The sequence below is a fragment of the Plectropomus leopardus genome, chromosome 15, assembly GCF_008729295.1.
Source record: "Plectropomus leopardus isolate mb chromosome 15, YSFRI_Pleo_2.0, whole genome shotgun sequence".
NCBI lineage: Eukaryota > Metazoa > Chordata > Actinopteri > Perciformes > Serranidae > Plectropomus > Plectropomus leopardus.
In genome coordinates this window covers 2,761,518-2,785,518 of record NC_056477.1, presented here as the reverse complement: position 1 = coordinate 2,785,518, position 24,001 = coordinate 2,761,518, and the positions used below count along the sequence as shown (strand labels likewise).

General features: G+C 39.1%; 1 protein-coding gene across 1 annotated transcript in view; it reads right to left on the bottom strand.

Moving 5' to 3' along the window:
• Positions 1 to 23,723, bottom strand: part of itsn1 (intersectin 1 (SH3 domain protein)) — a 53,395-nt gene extending 29,672 nt beyond the window's left edge. The window contains exons 1-17 of the mRNA XM_042501981.1: positions 23,571 to 23,723; positions 14,647 to 14,705; positions 11,440 to 11,532; positions 10,710 to 10,773; positions 10,367 to 10,527; positions 9,274 to 9,459; positions 7,725 to 7,803; positions 7,345 to 7,445; positions 7,181 to 7,244; positions 6,944 to 7,081; positions 6,610 to 6,704; positions 5,497 to 5,636; positions 5,088 to 5,210; positions 4,196 to 4,345; positions 3,209 to 3,349; positions 2,933 to 3,020; positions 2,414 to 2,553 (exon numbers count right to left, since the gene is read on the bottom strand). Coding sequence (XP_042357915.1) covers positions 2,414 to 2,553; positions 2,933 to 3,020; positions 3,209 to 3,349; positions 4,196 to 4,345; positions 5,088 to 5,210; positions 5,497 to 5,636; positions 6,610 to 6,704; positions 6,944 to 7,081; positions 7,181 to 7,244; positions 7,345 to 7,445; positions 7,725 to 7,803; positions 9,274 to 9,459; positions 10,367 to 10,527; positions 10,710 to 10,773; positions 11,440 to 11,532; positions 14,647 to 14,674 — 1,791 coding nt within the window. The 5' untranslated portion in view covers positions 14,675 to 14,705; positions 23,571 to 23,723. The remainder of the gene's footprint in view (positions 1 to 2,413; positions 2,554 to 2,932; positions 3,021 to 3,208; positions 3,350 to 4,195; positions 4,346 to 5,087; positions 5,211 to 5,496; positions 5,637 to 6,609; positions 6,705 to 6,943; positions 7,082 to 7,180; positions 7,245 to 7,344; positions 7,446 to 7,724; positions 7,804 to 9,273; positions 9,460 to 10,366; positions 10,528 to 10,709; positions 10,774 to 11,439; positions 11,533 to 14,646; positions 14,706 to 23,570) is intronic.
• Between the last annotated feature and the right edge of the window lie 278 nt (positions 23,724 to 24,001).

The following is a 24,001-nucleotide window of genomic DNA, read 5'->3' as shown; positions in this document are numbered from 1 at the left end:
GTCTTCCAAATCAGACTATGCTCCTGGTCTGCCGTAACAGGCAGCGTGTTCATCGTATGATTTGATATTATTTAATATTACAGAGTATATCCCCGCTGCAGTACCACCCCAGTCCAGCAGCGGCAGTGTGCTCTACCTGTCTCCCTCTATGTTCCTCCTGAAGCTGGCGTCGCAGGGCCTCTATCCTGGCACAGTGGTTGGCATAGAACTCACACAGAGACTGGCATGGGCAAGGGAGCAAAAGGCCAGTGTAGGAGATAAATAAAGGAGTAGAAAATATACAAGGAAGGGTTTAATATGTGGATTAAACAAAGAATGTGATAGGATGAAAACAAAGGCAAGAGGTCAAGAGATACAGGATGAAGAAGCAGGAAGAGGACAGCGAGTAGAGGGAGCAGTGAAGAGCCCCAGTGGGTATAGAGGACAGAGGAGGCACAGCAGCGTGACAAGAGAAGATTTTTGGGGAGAGGGAGTGGTGTAGAAAGGAAGGTGGACGGCAGTATAGTCAAACATTCACGTCTCAGTGGTCTTTTGCTCTGTTGTGCAAAGAATCATACCACTGAGACATGACCGCACCTGAGAAAAGTGGTATCCAACACTCAAAAGGCTTTTCCCCGCTTTCTGTATTCACTGTGGTATGTTGACTACTCTGAATAAGACTGAGAACCAACTTCATTAAATTAACCATTAGAAAATCAATTTATTGTGGTCTGTGTTGTCTCTGCTTTCCTCCCTTCCCCCTCTTCCTACTCACTCTCCTCTACTCCTCGCTGGAACAGACCACAGGACTAATTCTCCGCCTTTTGACCCGACTCAGTGGTCTGGGGAAAGAACAGGGACAAAAGGTGGTCTAGGAAACATAAACAGACTGCGGTGCTTCAGCCCTTAAAGGAATAAAATCCCTCCATCTCCCTCTCTCAGTGGTAAACTGTTGGTGAAAACTACATAAAGCAGCTGTCTGGGGAACTGCTCAGTGTTTCTGTGCGCGGCTAGCTCTCTCCAGAAACACGGCATTCGACATTAATACACATAATAACACGCCATACAAACACAGATACTGTAGTCAGATATAAACATGAAAACACGTCAATAAACATGAATATTGTGATAATATTTAACTCGTGTGAGGATGGGGTTAAGAATGACAGGACATAATTTAAAGCTACAGTCACAACACCAAACCAATGTTTCATTTAGCAGCAGGATTAGCATAGGAGTTAATTTGTTAATTGGAGGTGAAATTAAATAGAGTTAACTCAATAATAAAGCGCTACAGCATCTGAATAACAGCAAATCAGTATCATTTAAATGATTGGTACATGCCACAGCTTCATTTTTATTTGGGATGCACGATAATTATCGTCCTGATAATGGGACATACCGATTATTCCGATAATAACATTTTTGGACGATAAATACAACCGATAATATTAGGCATAAATTGCTTTGATTTCGCCCGTTTTGCCCATGGTTTCACTCTGCCAGAACTACACACACTGCATTATGCCATTACACATTATGCCATCACACTCTGGAGGGGTGCCGCTGGTTGCGTTAAAAAAAACCTGTCCGCCAGTGTGTGTGTGTCTGCTGCATTCTCACTGTCCAAAATGTCACCAAAATGTCTACAGTCGGCCCTGATACTGTCATTTATTAGCACGCTTGCTGCTTACAGTAACCGCTGAACACTGGTGTAAGCAGCCACTATCTCCCCCGTCCCTCCTTCTGCTCCGTGTGTGTGTACCGGAGACATAATGAGAGGACACGCTGGACGCAGTTTGAGTTCAGGTGTAGTGAGTTTCCAGCTCGGTTATGCTGAAAGAATAAACTGATATCTGATGTTTGATTCCTTCCAACGTCAAGCAGAACGACATGTAAATAAGCAGAGATCACAACAAAGCCGTTATTAGGCCTATAGGGACAGGGAATTCATCTGTACACACCACATCTCAACCTTTCATACCCTCAGGTACTGAGAAACTAACAAAAAGAAATTTTCGGTTATCGGAATTTTATTGGCCACGAGAAGCTGGAAATTATCAGTTTATCGGTATCGGTTGAGATAATCTTTATCGTGCATCACTGATTTTTATGTTAGCCTACATAAACAAAAAAACCTACAACTGTGCATCAAATTAAAGCACAGTCTATTTTATTATGTGTTATATCTGATATTTGTACTTTTATTGTTAATTTGAAAACATTGTGAGGTCAAGACCCTACGCCAGACATAGAGAATAAAAACATGATATTATTACGTGTGTCATTCACTTATGCCTCATTTTCACTGCTTTGCTTGACACAACTCACTTTTGGTACCTGAGGCTGCACCAACAGTGCTTACGCCTGGGAAAGTATTAGGTCTTGTTTAGAACGCTTGTTTTATTAATGTGTTAGTTAATGAGCTGTGTACCTTCAGCTGGGTGTTGAAAGCGTCTATTTCCAGCAGTTTGGCTCTCGTCTCTCTCTCCACAGCATCTAGCTGCTCTCTGAGCTGCTGTCTGCTTGTCTCCTTCTGCTCCACAGCCTTCTGCAGGGACGATAAGCTATCACCTAAAAACACAGGTTGGGTTAATTAGTCACAGACATACTCAAATGTGTTTACTAACCTAAAGTACATTGTGGTATCCAGAGTCAGTATAAAGTTCAGGTGTAAATCAAAACATTAACTTCAAGGGCTAAGAAAAACATTGCTTTTTTAAATATTGCAACGACTTGTCAGAATAGGTACATCAAAATGCTTCCCCACTCTGCATGACATGGAACAAGGGTCAAACAGAATATGAAACCTGTAACTTGCACAGCCATACTACACCACGGTGAGACCTAACGGTATGGAATCATCCAATGAAAAAGCTCTCCGACATCTTGGCATGAATATGCAAGCGTGATGTAAACTTTTAAGTGTGTATTTAGTTTATATAGTACTCACGATGCAAACTGTTCTGTTGAACCTGTTTCAGCTGGTCGTTGAGACTCTGTTTATCAGGAATTAGCCTCCCCAACCACTGCTGGGAGTCCTGCACACAAATCAAGAAAAACAACAGAAATAATTATCAAAATTATAATTTCAAGGATTTTTTTTTTTACTACATAAAAGTATCCTTGATCAGAATTGTACCACATAAAAGCACTCTACAGTTTCAAGGAATGTGTTGGGCAAATGGCTCCTATATAGCAGAAATAAATATGAGCGTGTTCTGCGTACCTGCAGCTGCTGTTGCAGCAGGGTGATTTCAGCAATTCGTGTTTCTCTGGTCTGGTTGGTCTGCTCCACCTCTCTCCGCTGAGCTGACAGACGAAACCGAACATCCTTCAGTTTGCCCTCCAGCTGGGTCTTCTTATCATTCTAGAGGATGGGAAGGAATAGATTGTTAAGCTTCTTTTGATGTGCAACAAAACGCTTTCTTTTTAAGGAACAGGATATCAGAGCTGTCTGCGTTGTCTTGCTTCAGGCTTTAATTTCAATAAAATTTTCAAATTTTATCGTATTTGAAATCAGCACAGTACAACTTTTGAATTTATTCATAAAGCCGGTCACATGCCTATTTTTTTTACCTGAAAAAAAACCCTAAAAACCTACCTCAACTTTTTTGAAAAAGTATAACAAATCTAACAAGGATTTGTGTTGAAAAAAACATATCTGAAAAAAATCTCCTTTTACTTACATGACAGAACTGGCATTTATTTACCTTTGTTATCTTTGTGATATTTGTTTCAGGCTAATGATTTTTTGTTTTGACACTAACACCTTTTAGACTTTTGCCCTCCCTTGAATATTCTTCTTGTTACTATTTCTTTAGTGCTTTTTTTATGTGCCATTATAATAAATCAAATGAATTCGGTTACAGAAATAATTAGTTAATAACTGTTGGGTTTAGTAGTTGACTTCTTCTGGCTAATCTTTGAGCAAAATTTCAAGCCTGCCATTGTTACACACACAAGAGACATCTGTCAGTCCAAACATAGTTCAACTGGAGTTTAAACGCTGTCATGCGGCTTAATTAGCTCACAGTTGTCCTTTCTTTATTATACAGACTGTACACAGTGACTTTGACACTAAATAATTGCAATATGGCATGTTGTCAGCTTTCCAAAATGTGACTCCCTTTGATTGACAAGCTCTTTATTCTCTTGTCTGCTCTGTGCAAACAGCATGTTTGAGTATGAGATGTGCGTGCTCATGTTTGATTACCAGAGCCTCCAGTTCAAACTCCAGGGTCTTCTTCCTGGCTTTCAGCAGCACTATACTCTCCTGCTCTCGGTTTCGTTGAGTCAGAAGCTCCTGGCGACGTTGACGCTCCCACTCCAGCTGACGTTGACGCTCTAATTCGCGCTTCGCAGCCTGGATGGACAGACAAACAAACACAAACACAAACACAAACACAAACACACCAAAAAGTTTATTTTCACAACAAAATATTACAGCTCTAATGACAAGATTGCACAAAACTGAATATTACATCACATCTAATCATATTCATATAGGCTAAATAAGTTTTTATGCGTTACATTAACGCACACTGGACCGGATTTCTTTACATGCACACTGTTAGTTAACTCATTTATTTAGACTGTAGATATTTGCACTGTAAAACCAACTTCTGCACATCTGTACTTCCTCCACTTCACATTTTGTACATACATTTTGTGTTCTTTATATTATGTTTTTTCATTTTAGATTTCTAAATTGCTTCTATTTTTTTTTTAATCTCTTATACTATTTAAATTCAATACTTTTTATTCTTCCTTTATGTTAATTGTTTTGCACCAAAACACCAAGTCAAATTCCTTCTATATGTAAATGTACTTGGCATTAAAAACAGATTCTGACTCTGATTCTGATATTCATATATTACACACTTCATTATACAAAACAATCCATCTGCTGTAAGAGTTTAAATTAGGTTATTTACTCTAAGAGTTGAGATTTAAAGAGGGCAGTGAAAGGCTTCGAAGTTGTCTGCAGCAGACGTAATTACAAGCCTGCAGCAGTTAAGCATCGACTCAACCGTAACTCTCCTATTAAAATGCAGATACCTGGTAATCATTTTTCTCTTTCACCTCTCTGCCTCCCTCCTTCATACCTCTCTCCTCTCTATCTCTTTGCGCCTCTCCTCTTCTCTCTGCCTCTCCAGCTCTCTCTGTCTCTCCAGCTGTTTTTCTAGCTCGTGTTGTCGTCTCCTCTCCTGCTCCAGACGCTCGCGCTCCTAAAACACAAACAAACAAAAATGAGCTGGCGGAACAAACAACTCTACTATTTGTTACAGGTCACCCCAAATGCATTTTCATTTCCTCCTAGTTTCATCTCTGTCGTAAAGGTAAATAACTCCCTGATTCATTTCAAAGACGTGGGATATTGTGGCTGCTACAGTGAATGCACTGTGGCTATTAAAAATGCAAATGTTTTACAGCTTTATACACAAGCCATGAGCCATGACTAATTCAAATTTGGAGGGCTCACAGTGCGGACATGAGAAATGACATAAAGTCTACCTTTCTCTCCTGTTCCTCTCTCTCCAGCGCAGCCAGCCTCTCCTGCTCTTTCCTCTGCTGCTCCTGCAGAGCCTGACGTCTCTTCTCCAGCTCCAGGTTTCCTCGCTCAAAGTTCTCCCTCTTCTTATCCTCAAACGTGACTGTGGTGATACAAAGGGAGTAAATATTAAAACAACACACAGCAACTCTGATTCAGCATGTTTAAAGATGTGATATATGGTGCCATGTTTCCGGCCTCACTTAAGGACAAAGAAGGGGACATTCTGCTTTATTATCAACTACCAAAACCTTTGGCATTAACGTCATGTGAAGTAGCTAGAACAAAGATTGGAAGTAAAAAGTGAAGTGGATTGCCTTTTTTTTTAAAATGCCAGTTAAATACCAAACCCCTTCAGGATGTGGCGGTGTTGTGGTCGCAACAATTAATGCAAAATTGACCCTGTAAAAAAACTTGCAATTCTGTCCAATCACTGCAACTTTTAGGCAAAGTTGACCAATCATCATAGTTTTTCATTAGTTTTATTAATCACAGCAGTCCTCAAGACATCATCAGATCATGTATCTCGATGTGAAGATTCAGACGTGTGACATGAACACCTCACGGTTAATCCCAATGTTCTGCACGAAAGCAGGGTAAAACTGTTTTGCACCGTGTGCAATGTTGTGGTGAAACACAAATGACATCAACAGAAGCTGTATCCAGATCTAATGCGAGAATCAAAGTGAGTTGGATTAGATCTGCATGTTTACTAGAAATGTTACTGTAGTATAATTTACAAACTCAGAACAGAGCTGTTATATTCTCACTGGCTCAAGATGCCTTTGATTTTTAATACATTATACCAAAAAGGCAACTATTTTCACTTAATCCTGCAATTTCATTCCACAATAGAGCATAAAAACACAGAAACAAGCATTGCAATTTTCTAGAAAATCTGCCATGAAATTAGGCATTTTAGGCCAAAATAATCCCAAACAGATTGTGATTGTAAAGATTTTTGTGACTGAGATGTTTAAGTGACCCACTGAGCATTTGTTCTATGTTGAAAATAACAAAGCTGAGTCCGATCCCAGTTTGACCAGTGATATGATGTAATGTGAAGGACCAATTACCTGGTAGTTTCTTGTCCTGGCTGCTCTCCGTCTCCTCCTCTGCCTCCTCCTGGACGCTCTTCTGATCCGACTGAACACTGTCACTTCGCACACGCCTTTAAGACACAGTCAAAAGAATACAAAAGATCAATACACACAGTCAGTGCTGTCACCAAATAAATCTGTCGCACACATTCTGTTACTCCTACTTATGTTATACTGCAGATAAAAACATTTTGGTTTTCACATGTTTATGTTTGTAAGAACAGGTTCATGCAGCTCACCACAATTTGACCTGAATGTTTGTCACAAACATCACCTGCTGTTTCACTATGCTGTATTTAGAAGTATTTACCTGAATGTGGGTGGGAGGTAATCTGGTGGTAACACAGGGGGTAGCGGTAACCCTGACATCGCCATATCTATGAGGTGCATTGCTAATATAAACTCCTCAGCTGTCAGCTTTCCATCCTGGTCAATATCTGATAGACTCCTGAAGGGAAAAGAAGAACAAATTCAGTTTTTCAAAGATCTTCTAAGTGTGCACTCGCATTTTGATTTATGTTGAATTGTTGAGTTTCAGTGCGCTGACCATATCGTGGCCAGCTGGCCCTGAGGAAGACTGGACTGCATCAGGATGGTGCGAGCCTGGGGACCTGAGAGAGAGAGACAGACATCACCAAAGTCATTTAATGCAGTGGACAAACATGACAGAAAAATGATAAGAAATGATGTCATGTTAGTGTCTATGAGTACCTGTGAGGTGTCCACTCATCATTTTGTCATGGGAGTTAAAAAGCTGTCTGTACTTCAGACGGGAGGACTGAGGGACGGCCCAGTCAGAGGGAGGCGGACCACTGGGACGAGTCACAGAAGACAAAGAACAGGTGAGGGGACTCTACTAGACCCACAGAGAAATATAAGCTCATATAATGACGACCGCTAAGCTCCTCAAGTGTTTACAACCTATAACTTGATGAAATTAGGACAAAAGACAAATTCAGTAACAGGTTAAAGGTAAGCTAACAGCTTGTCAAGATATTTGGAGAAACTATGAAAAAGATCAATTTTTGGACCAATTTTCGTTGATCGCTATGAAGAAAACTGGTGAAAATACATCTGTTTATGTAGCCTACCTAGCAGCGTCCAAGGATGACCCCTTCTGCAGCTTTGCACTGGGACGATTAAATGAAGAAGACTTGTTGACGGAGGGAGCTGACAGAGACAGAGAAGAGCACACTTTAGTTTAAGGCCGTGGTCAGACACTCAGCTCGTTCTTTTAACTGCAAACAGCATATACAAGCATTTCATTTCATGTCATTTTAAGTAATTCTGTTATTCTGTGACATTGAATTCAGTCACTCAGCAACAAACTCAAAGCTGCTAAACCTGCCTCGTGGCAAGATTTGATGCCTCATCATCAAACCTGTTGCCAACTTCACTACAAAACAGCAGGGGTGTAACTCACTGGTTTCACCATGATACGATATGATATTATATTAATGCTTTGGACAACGATATAATATTTGCCGATATCACAAAATCTGCCACAACACAATTTCGATTCCTTTTGATTTAGGGGCTGGCGATCGACATGAGCCGTTATTATATGCTCGTTTCACACAGTCGGTTACAGAGGAAGCTGCCACCCCCTTTTCTTTTGTTTTTGCCAGAGAAAATAAAAACAACAGATATATAGTTGGAAATAAATAAAACTTGTTCATTCTGGAAAAAATGTTTTCATTTTAACTCAAACCATGATCATTTCCCCAAAATTTTAAGGCTATCTGACTTGAAAACAGACTTCTCCCAACAACCTCAAAATGTGGATTAACAACAAGATCTTTAAACAAAAGTATAATACTCAGCTCAATCGTAACTGTCAAGGATCATAGACAAAACAACTGTCTTTTGTAAGTCATGTTTCCTCCACATATACAACATGCTGAAATTAATAGCATAAGCCTAGGGCATTTTACATTGCATAAATTACTTTTCCTTCCTTTACTCATAACCTCACCAGTTTACATGTATTATTTATGCTTTCTCTTAATTAGCGTTGGTTTAAGTCACTGCATCTCCCAACAGAACAGCACGGGCGAATTTCAGTATGCAAGAACAGAGATGAACATTATTGAAACAGAGCAGCTAATGTTGGTGTCGCATAAGTTTAGTGAAGTGAGGAGCCTGGCATGTATGTTGTGTAAGTGCGGCTTTTGTTTACATATGGCATGTGCTCTGTCTGTTTACCCCAAGTTTCTCTGAAAATGATGTAATGTGAAGGATGTCCGTGCTCTCTGTGCTCTGTCTGTTAACCCTGTAAACACCCACACTGGTGATTTATTCCTGAGTAAATAGTGTTGTCGTCTTTCTCTTGGCTGCTCACCATCATCTGCCTGAAACTGTGTGACGGTGACACAGAAGTACAAAATAAAGGTGCATCTGAAAGATGATATGAATCGATGTTTTCACTTTGCATCGATGATACAGGATCTTTGCTCATTTAATTGATATGTCTATGCAGATCGATGGATCGTTACACCCCTACAGAACAGTGACCTGCTACTTACTGCTGTAAATATGAATGTGTATTTTGTGTGTAGAGCTGAGACCTTTGCCCATGACTACAGCTGCTATGCAAACATTTCTACACACCCCGTTCCCTGAGCTGCTGCAGTGTGTTACCTGGGTGGGAGAAGCCTGAGATGGGCTGCATGATGCCTGTTGGTGGAGCTCCGTTGGCGATGGGTGGAGGGAGAGGAGGAGGGGCAGACGAGACGAGTGGGGGAGATACTCCGACAGGAAGAGGAGGCAGGGGAAGAGGAGGCACGCCTGGCAGAGGAGCTGCAATGGGAGGCATGGGGGGCATGCCTGGAGAAAAACAGATGTGCAGCACAGACATTATTATAAGACACATGCATAGTATATTTAAAAAGCTGCATGAGAGAAAGAGAGATCAATTTTTAGTGCTGAATTAGAGATTTTTTCATAGTAGTTAATGGGGTGTGAGAGCTACAGTGCAAGCCGATGGAGAGGAACATTATGACTATTTACTGTTTTTGCAGTATGACTTTATTGATCACCCCTTAAGGTTCAAAAGACTGAATGAGAGTGAGCAAGCATTTCCTCAATGACCTTTGGAAAACAAAGAATGACATCATCCTTATCAAATACATCTGCAGTGTTCTACCAGTACATAGAGTTTTACCGCTTGATGAAAAGTAGCTGACACATAAACTCATAGCAAAAGATTATATCTTTGTTATTACACAAAACTGTGCAGTTTTTTTTTTTTTAACTAAGTCAGCACAAAAGAAAGATTACATTAAAATTATCATTGTTATTATTTTGTCTTACAGCTTAAACTTGCTCTAAAGGCAGATGTTTTGGAAGTTCGATTTTATTAACCCCCTGAAACCTATGCAAATCAGCTCAATTTCTTTCAAAAACATGGGAAGTAATGAGCAACATGAGAAGAAACAACAGCAAAAAATTAGTAGAAACTACAAGAAAATTACCTTCTTACAATTTGTGGAGCATTTCTTACCAAGTTGCTCACTGACTTCTCCATTTTTTGAAAGAAGTCACACCAATTTGCTCAGGGTTCAAAGGTTTATATACATGTCAAAGGCACAAGAAGAGAGTTGATGTCGAGAGGTGATGTCGTTTCAGGTTTCACAGGGTTTAACAAATCGAAGAAAATTGACAGAAAACCACTAATAAATACAAAACATTTATTTCACATACACAGTATATTGTGTGATTGTGTGTGTCTTACCAAAGCCGGTCTGTGGGGGTAAAGTCAGTGGGGGTTGTTTCATACTGGGAGGGAGCGCGGGGGGCAGAGGGTGACCCTGGAGTTTCAGTTTGATGAGTTTCATGGCGATGGAGAACTCATGAATGTCCATACGCCCATCGCCGTTCATATCAGCCAGGGCCCTTAAAAGATGCACAGAAGAAGTTAAAAGATAATGCACTGTGACACACAAAGAATGATGTTGAAACCTTAAAAAGAAAAGGTGTGAACAATGCAACTTCATCATAATGTCATTTTTCAAAGTAATGAAATGATTGACTGTCAGTCTGTGAGCTTTTAGAGACTTCCTGACTAAGTGACTCACCAGATTTGGGCCAGGATGGGAGGGGGCAATCCTGACTGAAGGAAGAAGTTCCTCGCTTGGTCACCTTGACAGACAAAAAAAAGGCAACTTTAGACACCATAAAGGAACCTAAAGCCCATTAAAAAAAACGATAAATACTGGATCTCCTCTTCAGCTCTTAGGACACTGACAGACATTTAAAATGTTTCTTTATTGCACTTTCTCTGAGGCAATACATAATTTCAATGATGCCAACACAGCTTATATTTACTTTTTGGACGGCCGGTTAGACAAAACAAGGAATTGATAAATATGATCTTGTGCTCTGGGAAATTGTGATGGACATTATCGCCCCTTTTATTAAATTTATTGTCAATAATTAGATAAGATTTCTAATACCACAACATACCCATAGAGATCATGTTTTTAAAAGCATAATGTACATTTTTAAGTTTTACTGAGCTGCCTAATTCCAACAATAGATTTGTTGTATGACTGATGGAGAACAATTTAATTTGTGAGGCAATGATTTGATTTCTAACATAAAATGTAACTTTTAGTTGTAATTTCAAATATGTTTTTCTCATTTAAATGTAGTTTTCTTACATTAGATTCTGTTTTCAGCTGTGCACATTTAAGTGCTGACCTTAAATGACTCTGCCCTTGTTCATGGCCTCATCTCCGCTTACCCTTACTCTACAGAGTGTGTGCGGTGTCGGATACGCAGACGCAGAGAGAGTGGGACTGTTACCTGTGATGTAACCCCCGGCAGTGGGAGAGAGGCTGAGAAACTGCTGATCATGTTTGGCTCTCTCATCCACCGAGATCAGAAACACATCTGGACCTAACCCACAAAAGAAACAAACACACACACACAAAGACAGAGGGGGGAAAAAAGAGAAGTATGAGAAGAATGCGTTAGTCATAAGTTTCAGTTCCTGTTAGAAGATTCCTGTTAAGTGACACTGAAGAAAGAGTGTCAACTCAGAGATTCTGTACGTTTACATTAAGTTAGGAAAAGTCAAATTATTGTGCTCGACTATAACTTTTAAAATACATGTAAACATGATTGTGCGACATAGTCTGACCTAGTAGTAGTCTGACTTTCACTGGACTTGGTGTTCTGCGTGTGCCCCTAGTCGCCATTAAAAAAATGTAAGCGCTGAAGGGGGACTTGTGTTTTGAATTTTGGCTCAGGCGAGAGACATACAACTTGAAATGGTAGTATTTTTTTAATTTAATTTTTGCCGCAGCAAAACATAGTCCACCTAAAAAAAACAAAAAACAAAATCAATTCCAGTTCAAGTTTACACTATATTTGAATATTTACTCCTTTTTACCTTACACAACAGCTGATGGAGGCAGCAGTAAATAAGCAACTCAGCCGTTCAGTGAAGTAAAATGACTGTTTTCTCAACGGAGTCCGGGGTTTTAAGGTAAGGTAAGGTAAAGTGGTGAAAATATTCTAAATATAGATGCTACTTAAACTGATATTGATTTTTTTTAGGTGGACTAAAACTAATCAATGAAGGCAGGGTTTGCTCAGCGCCGCTTGATTATATGCATGAAACGGCAGTTTTGGCCCCTTATTATTGTAAATAAGCAGTTGTGATTGTGATTCTGTATACCATAAACTGCATCAATAATATAGGTCTATGGCAACTAACTGAAAGGGGGTATCTCTCCATTAGCTGTGGTGGAGTCGGACATATTTCTGCCTATAAATGGATTCTCCCTCAGTGCTTGTAAACTGAGACAAGGACAGTCCAATTAAATAGCCTTAACTATGCATTTAACGTACTGACTGATGAGGAAAGTAATAATGGATGAATGGACGAGAAACTAAGAGTCAGAGAACACTGTCTTTGCTAAGAAAGCTTAATACAAGGGAAGTTAGTCTATGAGTCAGTAACAAGTGAATTTAGGAGACTCATCACTGGCTGACAGGGGTGATTCAGTAGCCTTACTCAATAATTAGCTCGTCTTTGTGCTTCTCTGCTTTTCTAATAGCCCGGCTTCCACTCCCTTGCATTTTTCTTAGCAGTTAAATTAGATTTCACGTCACAATCAGTCAGGAATCAATCAGAGCAGTGGTTCCTCGTAGTTCCTTCCTTTACCATTCACTGACAATTTCCATGTTAAGTGAATCATGCCGAGTCATTTTTTAATGCAAGAACAGCTGCTGCTGACGGAAGCATCATTTCCTTTGACTCCCTGTTAGCTGTCGTTGAAAAAAATGCTTATTCTTTACGTGAGAATCCTGGATTTCAGCTACTATGTTCTTCAATGATCGAATTACTGCCTCACTGTCGTGTCCCTCCGTGAACCGGTCAGGATGCAGTTACAGTTTACATCCATGTCTGTGAGAACATGGAAGCTTCCCCCCAGTACCAAAGAAGATCTGTACAATTATAATTAGCATATAAGTTCTTCAGTTTTAGCAAAAAACATGTTTTGTGAGGTCACGGTGACCTTGACATTTGATCACTAAATTCTAATCTGTTCATTCTTGAGTCCAAGTGGACGTTTGTGCCAAATTTGAAGCTTTACCCTCAAAGCATTCTTGAGATATTGTATTCACAAGAATGAAACACAGGAGGTAACAGTGACCTTGAACTTTGACCTATGGCCACAAAAATCTAATCAGTTCATCAGTGAGTATAAAAAAAATCTTTTTCAAAAGCAACCTGGCCAAGAGGGTAGCATAAAACATTTTTACAAAAATGAACAAAAAGCATACAAATACCTCTGTCACACATTGCAAAGAGCAAGCACAACCCACAGTTAAAATACAACACAAAACAGTCAAAATGATTTTCTGTGCAAATCGATTTTAGTGACAATAATAGTAACAATCACGTAAACTAAGAGTGCTATTTTCTTTAGTTTCCCAATAGTAATCAGCTCAGACAATTTCGGGTCCTTCTATAAGTTATTCCAAGAAAGAGGAGGCATATTTAAAAGCTTTTTTTTGCCAATTTCTGTGTGAACCTTAGGGACCAACATCAAGAGAATATTGTGTGAGTGCAGGCCATATTGATTTTGGTTTTTACAGATGTATGCACACAAATAAGAAGGAACCGGTCCAAGTAGACTCTTAAAAATAAAAACCAACTGATGCAAGAGTCTGCAGAAAGACAGAAAAGGCCACATCAACGTCCGACAAAATTCCCTAAAGGCATGCTTGACATATCGCTTGCACAAGAGTGGGACAGACTGACAACCTGAAAACATAACTGTAAAATCACATATATTTACATTGTGTCTGTACCTGTCCAAGATCTTGACAGTATCAACATGTTTTTTTAGTATAGGACATTAGCAGTTATGCCCTTGATGAGCATCATTTGTTTTTTGATGAATGTCTGCCACTGATGAACAGTGGTTTGGGTAACTAGTCCTCATTGAGCACAGAGTCAAGTATTCAATATGCTCAAACAGTTACAAATCTGTTTATTGTCTGACAGATCTCACACGGTGTGGCTTTTTAAGTTTTTGTCAATCTGTCGTTGTTCCATCTGTTCGTCTTCCTCCTGAATGTCTGCCTGCCTCAAGTCTCTCACTGGCAGAACTGACCACAGATTTCATTCAGAGGTTAGTATTGTGATAGCTGCTACATCTGCTGGTTTGCCCCTTGTTGGCATTGCACTACACTCATGTTACAGCAATTTCTTGTTGTCATGTGACTTTATTCATATTTTTCTTGAAGTAGACTCAATGTGCTCGCCAATTAGCTTGATAAATGATCTTGGGGGAGATTCTCAGACATGGAAGTAAAACTCGTAATAAAAAGTTAAAGTGGATTCATGTCTTCACCTCTTCTAATGCACTAATGGAATATTGCAGTGAGTTAATGGAGAAATGTGCTGCCATCTTGCTCTTGACTCTTTGCCATCAACACTGAGAGGAAATTATAAACATCAGCTTTCCATATTTCATGCCCGTTACACATACGAACCTGTGAATGTGGTCGGGAACTGTGCCATGGTTCACTCAGTCTTCTGCACTACACAACACCTGAAACAAAACATGTAGAGACAGAGATGAAGTGTTTATCTGATCAATCTCATTTAATATTTAATTCCTCAATAATTTAGCCGTATGACCATGTCACATTCAAAACATTTCACTGGTGAGCCAAAGAGTTGCTTTTGTTTCTTTGTAGGGGCCAGCTTCAGTCACCAAGGTCAGCAATCCAACTAGATGCTTTAAAGCATCTTAAAAGGACCAAATAATGTCTGATCACCGGCCAGAGGTGCTGATACAGTAGACAAACTCAGTCAGAGGAAACGATTTTCCAGCGTGAGTCTGGAGTTAATTTTCCACTCTGCCGTCCTTTGATGCTGAAGTCGTGAATTTTAAGTTGCTCAGTGAGCCATTACGGTTCCTGTGCCTTAAAGTACTCTTCTGATGCAATGATGGATCACAGAGCAAATAAAACAGTAGGACTTAAACGTGTAAAGAGTTTACATGCAAAATTTCAAGAGCTCTGCATCAATCTGCTGTTGTCAGCTGGTATTCAGGCTAGTCCCAGTACACAGGGGACTGGACCATGTCAGCCATGCTGCTGAATGTCAACAGGGCAGCAAACCTTTATTTATGCAGGGCAGGCGGCCTGAGCATACTTGCTTGTTTTCAAAACCACTCTGCTTCACACTCACTCATTTACACACATTCTCACTTGGGAGCTGACCACAGTGAACACCAGTTCTCTACAATTGGCCTGTAAAAAAGCTCCACTGGGTTCTTTTGTAAAGCCAGTGTTTTCTTTCTTTCAGTGAATACATACTGGAAAATTGATTTTAAAAAAGACATGAAAATCAAGGGATCTCCAAAAGCATACTAAGTTTGTTGGAAGACTAGTCTATACAGGGTTCCCACACATTTTCATGAACAAAATTTCAGAACTTCAATTGAGAAAGGTACATGATGTTTAACCGAAATCACACATTGACACGTTAGAGCTATGCTATGTCGACAGCTGCAGAAAATAATTATGCCATCATGTTACTTTATGAGGAAGATTATCCACAGAAGATTAGTGTAATAAATTTACAAAAAAAATCCATTAATTTTCCAAAACTGTCAATGTTTTTTCACTAATTCCATGACTTCTCCAGGCCTGGAAAATATGATTGTGAAATTCCATGACTTTTCCAGGCTATCCATGACTGTGGGAACCCTGTCTATATGTATTGAAAAACCACCTACTTCAGAAAATTATATAAAAAATACTGCAAACTCCACAATGTAACTGCTGTAATAATAATAATATAATAATGATAATAATAATAATAATCGACTATTATTATTATTATTATTATTATTATTATTATTATTATTATTATTATCTTTATTACAACAGCAAAATTGATGAGGAAAAAGAAGAAAATTTCTATATAATTTTCGGAGGTAGGAGGTTGTGCCATCTGTGTGGAAAAGGGTTCCTGTAGCCAGGAAAGCCTGAAAAAGTCATGGAATTTCAAACAGGATTGACTGTTTCAGATTAAAGTGAGTCATTTCAAAGCTAAAAACATGTTTTCGAGGTTTATCTCTCTCTCTTTCAAAAAATAATACAAAAAAACCTAACAATAACACATCTATGTATATGTGTATAATGTACCTCTGCCCTAGTTGAGGTATGCTAATCAGATCCAGACCTGCTTCCCTCCGCTGTATCTCCGTGGCCAGCAGACAACCCATAATAATAATGTGACACACATTGCAACAGGCAAGGACGTAGCGAGGGTGTGTGAGTGGATGTGTGGGTTGCTGACTTTTTCCCCCAGTGTGGCGTAAATAAAAATCTGTTTTTCTGACTAGGGGATGAGGAGAAACTCTGTTGGAGGGTCAATTTAATAAGATTCTAAGAAATACACTTCTGAGACTTTTGCCACCCCCACAATGTAACGGAGGTGGGTGGAATTTGGTTCATAGCGATCACAGAATTCAGCTGCAATGTCTCTTTGCAGAAACAGTCACTCAGACATTTCTGTGGACATTTTTGCTGTGGACATTTCTTTGCTTGGCCTATTGAAGGGTGCGGGAGTGCGTATGTGTGTGTGTGTGTGTGTGTGTCCCATTATCATCAGAGTGGGAGGACAAAGTAACCAGCTTAACTAGGTCAGACGAACAAAGCCCACCCTACACAAACACACACAGACACACACACTTTCACGGCTGCCACTGAGAAAATATTGAAGCAGTTGAGCAACTACAGTAGATTTTGTCCTACTCTCATCGAAACAGGAGCACTAAAACTGCTGGTGAACTATGGTGAACTGTTTTTGCATTATTTTGACAAATTCTAAAGTATTTCTTCCTTTTTTTCTCTTATGAATTGTTCAAACTCCAGAGGCACCTTAAAAGCATGTTAGTCTGGTAAGAAAATGATCTGAACTGACTATTTATGAGGCTCTTATGCAGCTATTTCTCCATTACAATGCAGTGGAGTGAACAGTCTTATCCTTGAGTAAAGTAAGAGGAATTGGAAAAAGAAAGACTTTTATGTCATATGCTGCAAAAAATCAAGTAAGATGTCACGTAGCCAAAACTCTGACCTGCAAAAAAGCTGCTTGTAAATCAAAGTGAATTCTGTTTACGAGCTCTAGTTTACCACAATACCTCAGTGCAAACTAACAGCAAGAATGATCACACCCTCTGTGACAAAATGTAGAAGCAGCCAGGAAAAATTTTGAGCGTGAAAAGATAAACTGACTCATGCTCCTGACATACATGTCCACCACAAAGTATTTAGCAGTTAAATGTAACTTTAGTTCTTTTAATTTGCTTAACTGTTTCAAAGGTTCTGTTTAATTCATGCAAATGTGTTACTTTAATCAAAATAAATCATAAACCCAGCCGCAAACTTAAATTTTGATGGAAAGAGGTCAACTGTCTATAGATCTGAGTTGGTTTGTTGCAGCCGTCGTGCATCTGTTTCCTTTGTCATCAGTGCAAACAGGAGGGTTTTATGCTCTGTTCTCCCTGCGTACATGTATTGTATTTGTGGGATTAGTCTGTATAATTAGAGCATTGGGATGTAACTGGAGTGTTGGTCTGTTATCAAGGCTTGTGGCAGATGCCTGTTTAAGCCTCGCTTACTGCAACACACACACACACACACACACACACACACACACACACACACACACACACACACACACACACACACACACACACTCAAGGCAGCTTCAGAACACGATACAGATTAGGCTTTAGACTCTCCTCTCTCTTTGTTCCTCCCTCTTATTTTTCTGACACCCTCAAACATTCCCCCTTCCCCTTCTTCCATGGATGAATTCTGGACAAATGCAAACCAAGTGATGCTCTCTGTTCACTGGACAACATAATACTGGATATGGTCAGAAAATACATGGCAATAGTCTCATATTGCTTCATCACTCTCTCTCTCTCTCTCTCTCTTTCTCTGTGTGCATCTGTGAATAAATCAGAGTAGCTTAAAAATACTAGAAAACAACATAAGAAATCAGACGTAAGAAAGTGGTGAGAACGACTGATTCTTAGACCATGTTTAGACAAGAACGGCCATACTACAAATCCACAAAAAACAACCAAAAATGCTGCAGTAAGCTTGCCAGGCCATTAGTTGCCTGTGTTACTTTGTAATGACACTACAAAGAAGAACACCACACGTATGTGCAAAGTGCAGCTGTGATGTCACCGTTCTCACAGGATTCACGCATTGCCAGTTTACACGGTGAAGAAAGGAGTTGTGTTTTCAAGAGATTACACTCTGGTTTCAAAAGTTTGCAAATTCAGGCCCCTAAAATGCTGTTGTCATGTAAACCAAAGGCCAAACCACAACAAAAGTTCAACATTTCATGGAGGAACTGTTACCATGTAAATGGCCCCTTAGAGCATTTGCAAGTCACTCTTGAAAGACTCAGTATCAATATCCAAAACTCCTCAAAAACTAACAGAAAATCTAGTTACACATTTTCATATGGAGTTGAAAAAAAACTTGTTGATGCCAAACAGATAATTCTCGAGAAACAGGCAATACAGTTCCCACACATTCATTTATTTATGGCAGACCACCACGGTTAAAACATCTGCTGCCACTAATACATTTTCTATTTTTGAAAATGTACCATTCATTAGGAGTGCTGCTGAAACATATTCGGTTATGCATTGCACCATACTCTTGGAGTGCAGAATGCACTCTAAAAGTATGGGTCTAAAAGTTAACATGAAATCAAAATGCCTGATTCTCCTGAATGATTCAATCTCCTTATCCATTGAATCGAAAAATGACATAAATATCAGCCACATTCACTTAATGTAAATCAACATGACATCATGTCAATTGTGTTAGGTCTGTTGTCTACAGGAGTAAGAAAATAGCAACATCATACAATAAAAGGGGCCCAGAAATGCAGGACGAATTCCCCCGTTACAGTTTCTTTGTTGGGAGAGTTTTTCCTTTGTCGATGTGGGGTCTAAGGACAGTGGGATGTCATCTGTAAAGCCCTCTGAGGCAAACTGTGATTTGTGATAATGGGCTTTATAAATAAAATTGAAGAATAAACGTCTACCTTGTGACTGTATATCCTAAAGGGCATTCTTCATCATCATCATCATTATTATTATTATTATAAGTAGCATTATTGTTATTATTATTATTATTTTCATTATTATTATCATTTTCAATATTTAGACTTAACTACCAATAGACATTGAAAAAATATACAATCAAAAGGTTTAACTGATAATAAAATTCAGCCCTAATTTCATGATTTTGCTGACTGCAGATGGTTTTAATAACTGCAGCCTCCTTATATCAGTATTATCACACTATACACAACAACACACACACTCCCCAGTCTCCCTCTTTCTCACTTACACACCAACAAACACTGACTCCCAACACACCCTGATGATAAGCGCTGCGTCTCTCTCGACACACATTTCTTATCACACTGATGTCAATTGGTGAGGCATGAGAGGTGACAGGACACTCACCCCACTCCTCCTGTATCACTCCATCATTCCCTCATGGCTCCCTGCACCCTTCCCAGCTGACTAACATTAACACTGTCTATCAAAATGTAAAAACTGATAGCGGGACCAAAATGCCTTGGATGGTAACAGGCTCAACAGAAGCACAGCACTGGGAAGTTTTAGTTTTCTTGCTTATATTAAAAGGAAAATGTCAATACAACACAAATTCACTGTGCAACATCTTGTTTAACTGTGGAATACAACAGTCTATTAATGGTGTTTGTATCAAAATTAGGCACTTAAATTACAGTAAAGAGTCATTATCCCAAAAGATTATCGTCTGGGCAGCTGAGCTGATTCTTGTTAGGCAGGGTTGATTTTGGCAGGGATTTCAGATTTAGTCTCTTAGTCTTGAGCCAAAAATGCTTATTAGTTTTAGTCACATTTTCGACATTTTTTTCTTTCATAGTTTTAGTCTAGTTTTTGTCAACACAAAACATTGTAGTTGATAAAAATTCATGACATTTTAGTCAAGATGTTTTTTTCTATTTAAACTAATCAAATCAGGCTAATGCATGTCCCAGGTATTTAGAGATATTTTGAAGAAGAAAACAGGTCTAAAAATTAATATGAAAAGCTCAAAATGTCTCTATTTATGGTCCCAAACACCATAAATAACTAATTTGAGACAACTGGGATTTGCACCCAGGTTCAGTGTAAACTCTGACTTATTTATAACACTGTGAAGAAGCAGAAAAACAACTCAGTTTCAGCCTGAATTACTTCTGAATCTGCAACATGTTGTTCTGGAGGTAAAAGAAAACTATCTTTAACAGTTAACACAATGCAAAATAAAATGATGGCTAATTGCATGATGGACAATACTGCATCAGCTTCCCACATATACTGTTGTTAACATCAGCTTAACTGGGAAATGAGTGAAAACACCTGTAAGTATAGCTGTGCAGATGCTTTGAGGCCATATGACCTTTACATTAAGTTACCAAATGGTATCCCTTGTCAAATTCATATTAGAGGCACGTTAGTTTGTAAAAATGTGTTGGCTATCTGATCCATCTGGCTACTTCATGCCTGTTTAAAATGTTTCACTGGTTTTCCATTGCTGTGACTAATAAAATGAATTCTGTCCTTTGAAGCTGCAGACTTTAATGAAAGAAACACCACGTTGAATGCAGTCCTCCCGGGATATGTTGGAACAAATCGCATTATGTGGTTGTGATTTATAGGTTATTTGAAGCAAGAATACAAAGACACCCTCCCAGACTCGGCTGAACTCTGCTGAAAAGTTTGGTGCACGCAGGTGAACTTTTGAACTTTATAAAAAGGACTGTGAGATACCAGTTTTTGTGAATACCAACATTACTATTCAGAGATATAAAACAGCACTGATAACAAAAAAAAATAAAAGCTTAATTATTGAATGTGGTGTGCTTTCCTGGTACAAACATTCAGATGGAGAAGTTAAACTTACAAAACACTTGTTTGATTTACGTAGTTGGGTGTAGCAACAAAAGCTGATGAGGCAGCAAACCACAAAGGACCAGGCACAAATCACAGGTGACACATACAGCCCATCTCCTTCGTATATTCAATATCTTTGTAATGTACCACCATACGTATTAGTCTGTCTCCTTTAGTTAGTATTGAATAAACTATTGTCACTGATTGTTACATCATAATGACACATTAAGACTACAGATTTCACTATCAATTACAAAAAAAAAACCCTTATATGATTGAAAACAGAAGGACTTTTTAGTTAAATATTTTATCACTATAATTGAAACAATCTTTTCGAAGCAAAAGCATGTGTAATATCTCCATTTTGGAAACAACTACATGTGAGATTCTCTGTTCAGCTGCATTTTTTCAATACCATAGATGAGCAAATGTACATGCTTTGATATCGTCAATTTTCATATCAAAGTACAGCTTAAAAATCAATAAAGCTGCAGGTTAACAAAAATGTCTCTCTGTTGGGATCATATCCATAGCGTTGATGGACACTTATTAAAACAATCTGAGTGTATCAGTGTCAAAAATAAACATTTAAAATAAATTGGCAGTGCATATTTGCCCTCGGTGGTTACACTGTCGGCTGTTTCTCTCTCAGTACCAGCCAGTTTAAAAATTGTTTTCCCCCTTTGTCACTAAAACCCCAAAACAAGAAAAAAAAATTGTGTCCAGGTTTGAAAATTTCCAGAGGTTAGAGACTTGGAGATGAAAACACCATGTCCAATGAGTTAAAGTGCAGACACTGCTAAATTCTGTTTGCCTACCATGTAGATTAAAAAAAAAACTCAGTGATGCTTTGATCATGCACCAGTATTGATTACTATCAGACAATTTTGTGCAAAAACACATTTGCATGCTGCATCCGTTTGTTGTTTCTTGTCATGAGCATCTCCTGTGGTTAACACACCCACCCCTGCTAACAATAGCAGGAGTTCTGCATGAGACTGACAATTTGCAGTTGTGGACCCGCCCTTCGTTCATCAGAGGGTTTTACTAGATTAGAGGCTGAAACAATCCACTGATTAATCAATCAGTCAATGGATGGAAAATTGATTGGCAACATTTTCAAAGGGGATTAATTGCTACTGTTGTTTAATATGGCAAAGGTTGCAACTATTCTGAGACTGAGGAATCTTAAATGTGAATAGTAACTGCTTTTTCTATAATTTTGAAAACAATATCTTGGCATTCACTGACATTTTTCACGTTTTTCAATTGGATATTTACAAAGTTACAAAGTTTTGTGTTGGAGTTTGTTATAATCCAAATTTCTAAATATTGACAGATACATTTTCATTTTTATTGAAAATACATATCGATTCCACATAACGGTTATAGGTCTCATTAACTACTAATAATCGGTATCGCCCTTGATAAACCAGTATCAGTCGACTCATAGACAAAACATGGTGAAATGCCTATATAGGGTAGCTCTTTTACTTTGAGGATTTTGGTGACTAGGGTGTGACCTGTTTTTTTTTCTTTTTCTGATCCTCCCAAAAACGATTGCGTATAACATCACTCATTAGTCTTGCATGGTAGCCTAAGGTCTCTAAAAAAACGTATTTATATCAACTATCAACGCGGTTGTGACCCTTTAAAAAGATCTATCAACATCCGCGTTACCATGGAAACTGATCCCAACTTGTCCTGCTTAGTAAGCCCAATCAAGGTCAATAAAAACGCTGATGTTACATACTAAGTAATGCAGCATAAGTGTAGAAACAGCGTTTACTATTACAGGAAAGGTATGTTGGTCAATTCATCTTCACTTCCTGCATTATTTCAGCGGACTCGCCTATGATGAGGTGCTTCGCCCAATGACCCAGAGCATGTCAAACAGATAATATGACACCTTGAGAGGTTGTTTTGACTGGACAGATGTGCAGCTGGGAACCAACATCAGGTTTTAATGTTAGCAAATGCTAGGCTAACTGAGAAACCCTCCACCCATGACAGTCACTGTGTGCCTCAGTACTGAGTGCTACATTTTTGTTTCATCATCTTTCTCTCAATCGACCCGGTTACCACCAAAGCTAACCTTAACACCCGTTAACGTTAAGTCACAGGCTGGCAGTGCAGATGCAGTGATTTAACATTAGCATACTTGCTAACTGTTACTAGCAGCTGGATGGCATCGTCCTCCAGTTTTTGTCGCCCTTGTCTTGTAACACAAACAGATACTAGCCACCTTCTAAACAGGTTAATATCACAGTTGTAGGTTGACAAGAGCAAGCTTCACCGGGTAAAAATGACCAACTAGCCCCGCTAACGTATGTACAGTTATCACTGCAGCTAACTAGCAGGCTAACCAGTGAGAAGCTAACGTCAGCCCGCTCAGGGACATTCTTCCACACCACACATACTACACTCTGCCCTTACCTCATAGTTCAGTTTCCATCGTGAAATAAGGGATAAAGTAGCTCGTTGCGTGTTTATGTAGCCATATAATGCGGTATCTCCTCCCAAAATATGCTGTTTTATCAGCAAAACCCTTTCCGGTGATTCTCCTGTGGTTCTGAAATCCCGACCGACTGAGGGACAGCTGGAAAATGGGGTAACGCTTCTGACATATCGCGATATGTCATAGTAGAGTTAAGGAAATTGATCTAACCATCGCGAGAATTTACGAGCCGTTGGCTGGACGCGGTGAAGTAAAAGGATTAGTTGCGCTCCTGCCGGCTGCTGTTTATTGGAGAAATATCCCGGGTTTTTCTGGTAATATATCCAAAAAGAACAATTGTGCACATAAAGACAGCAAACATGTCAATCAGAAGTGGAGACATATTAAAACTAAATACAGTAAAGATACC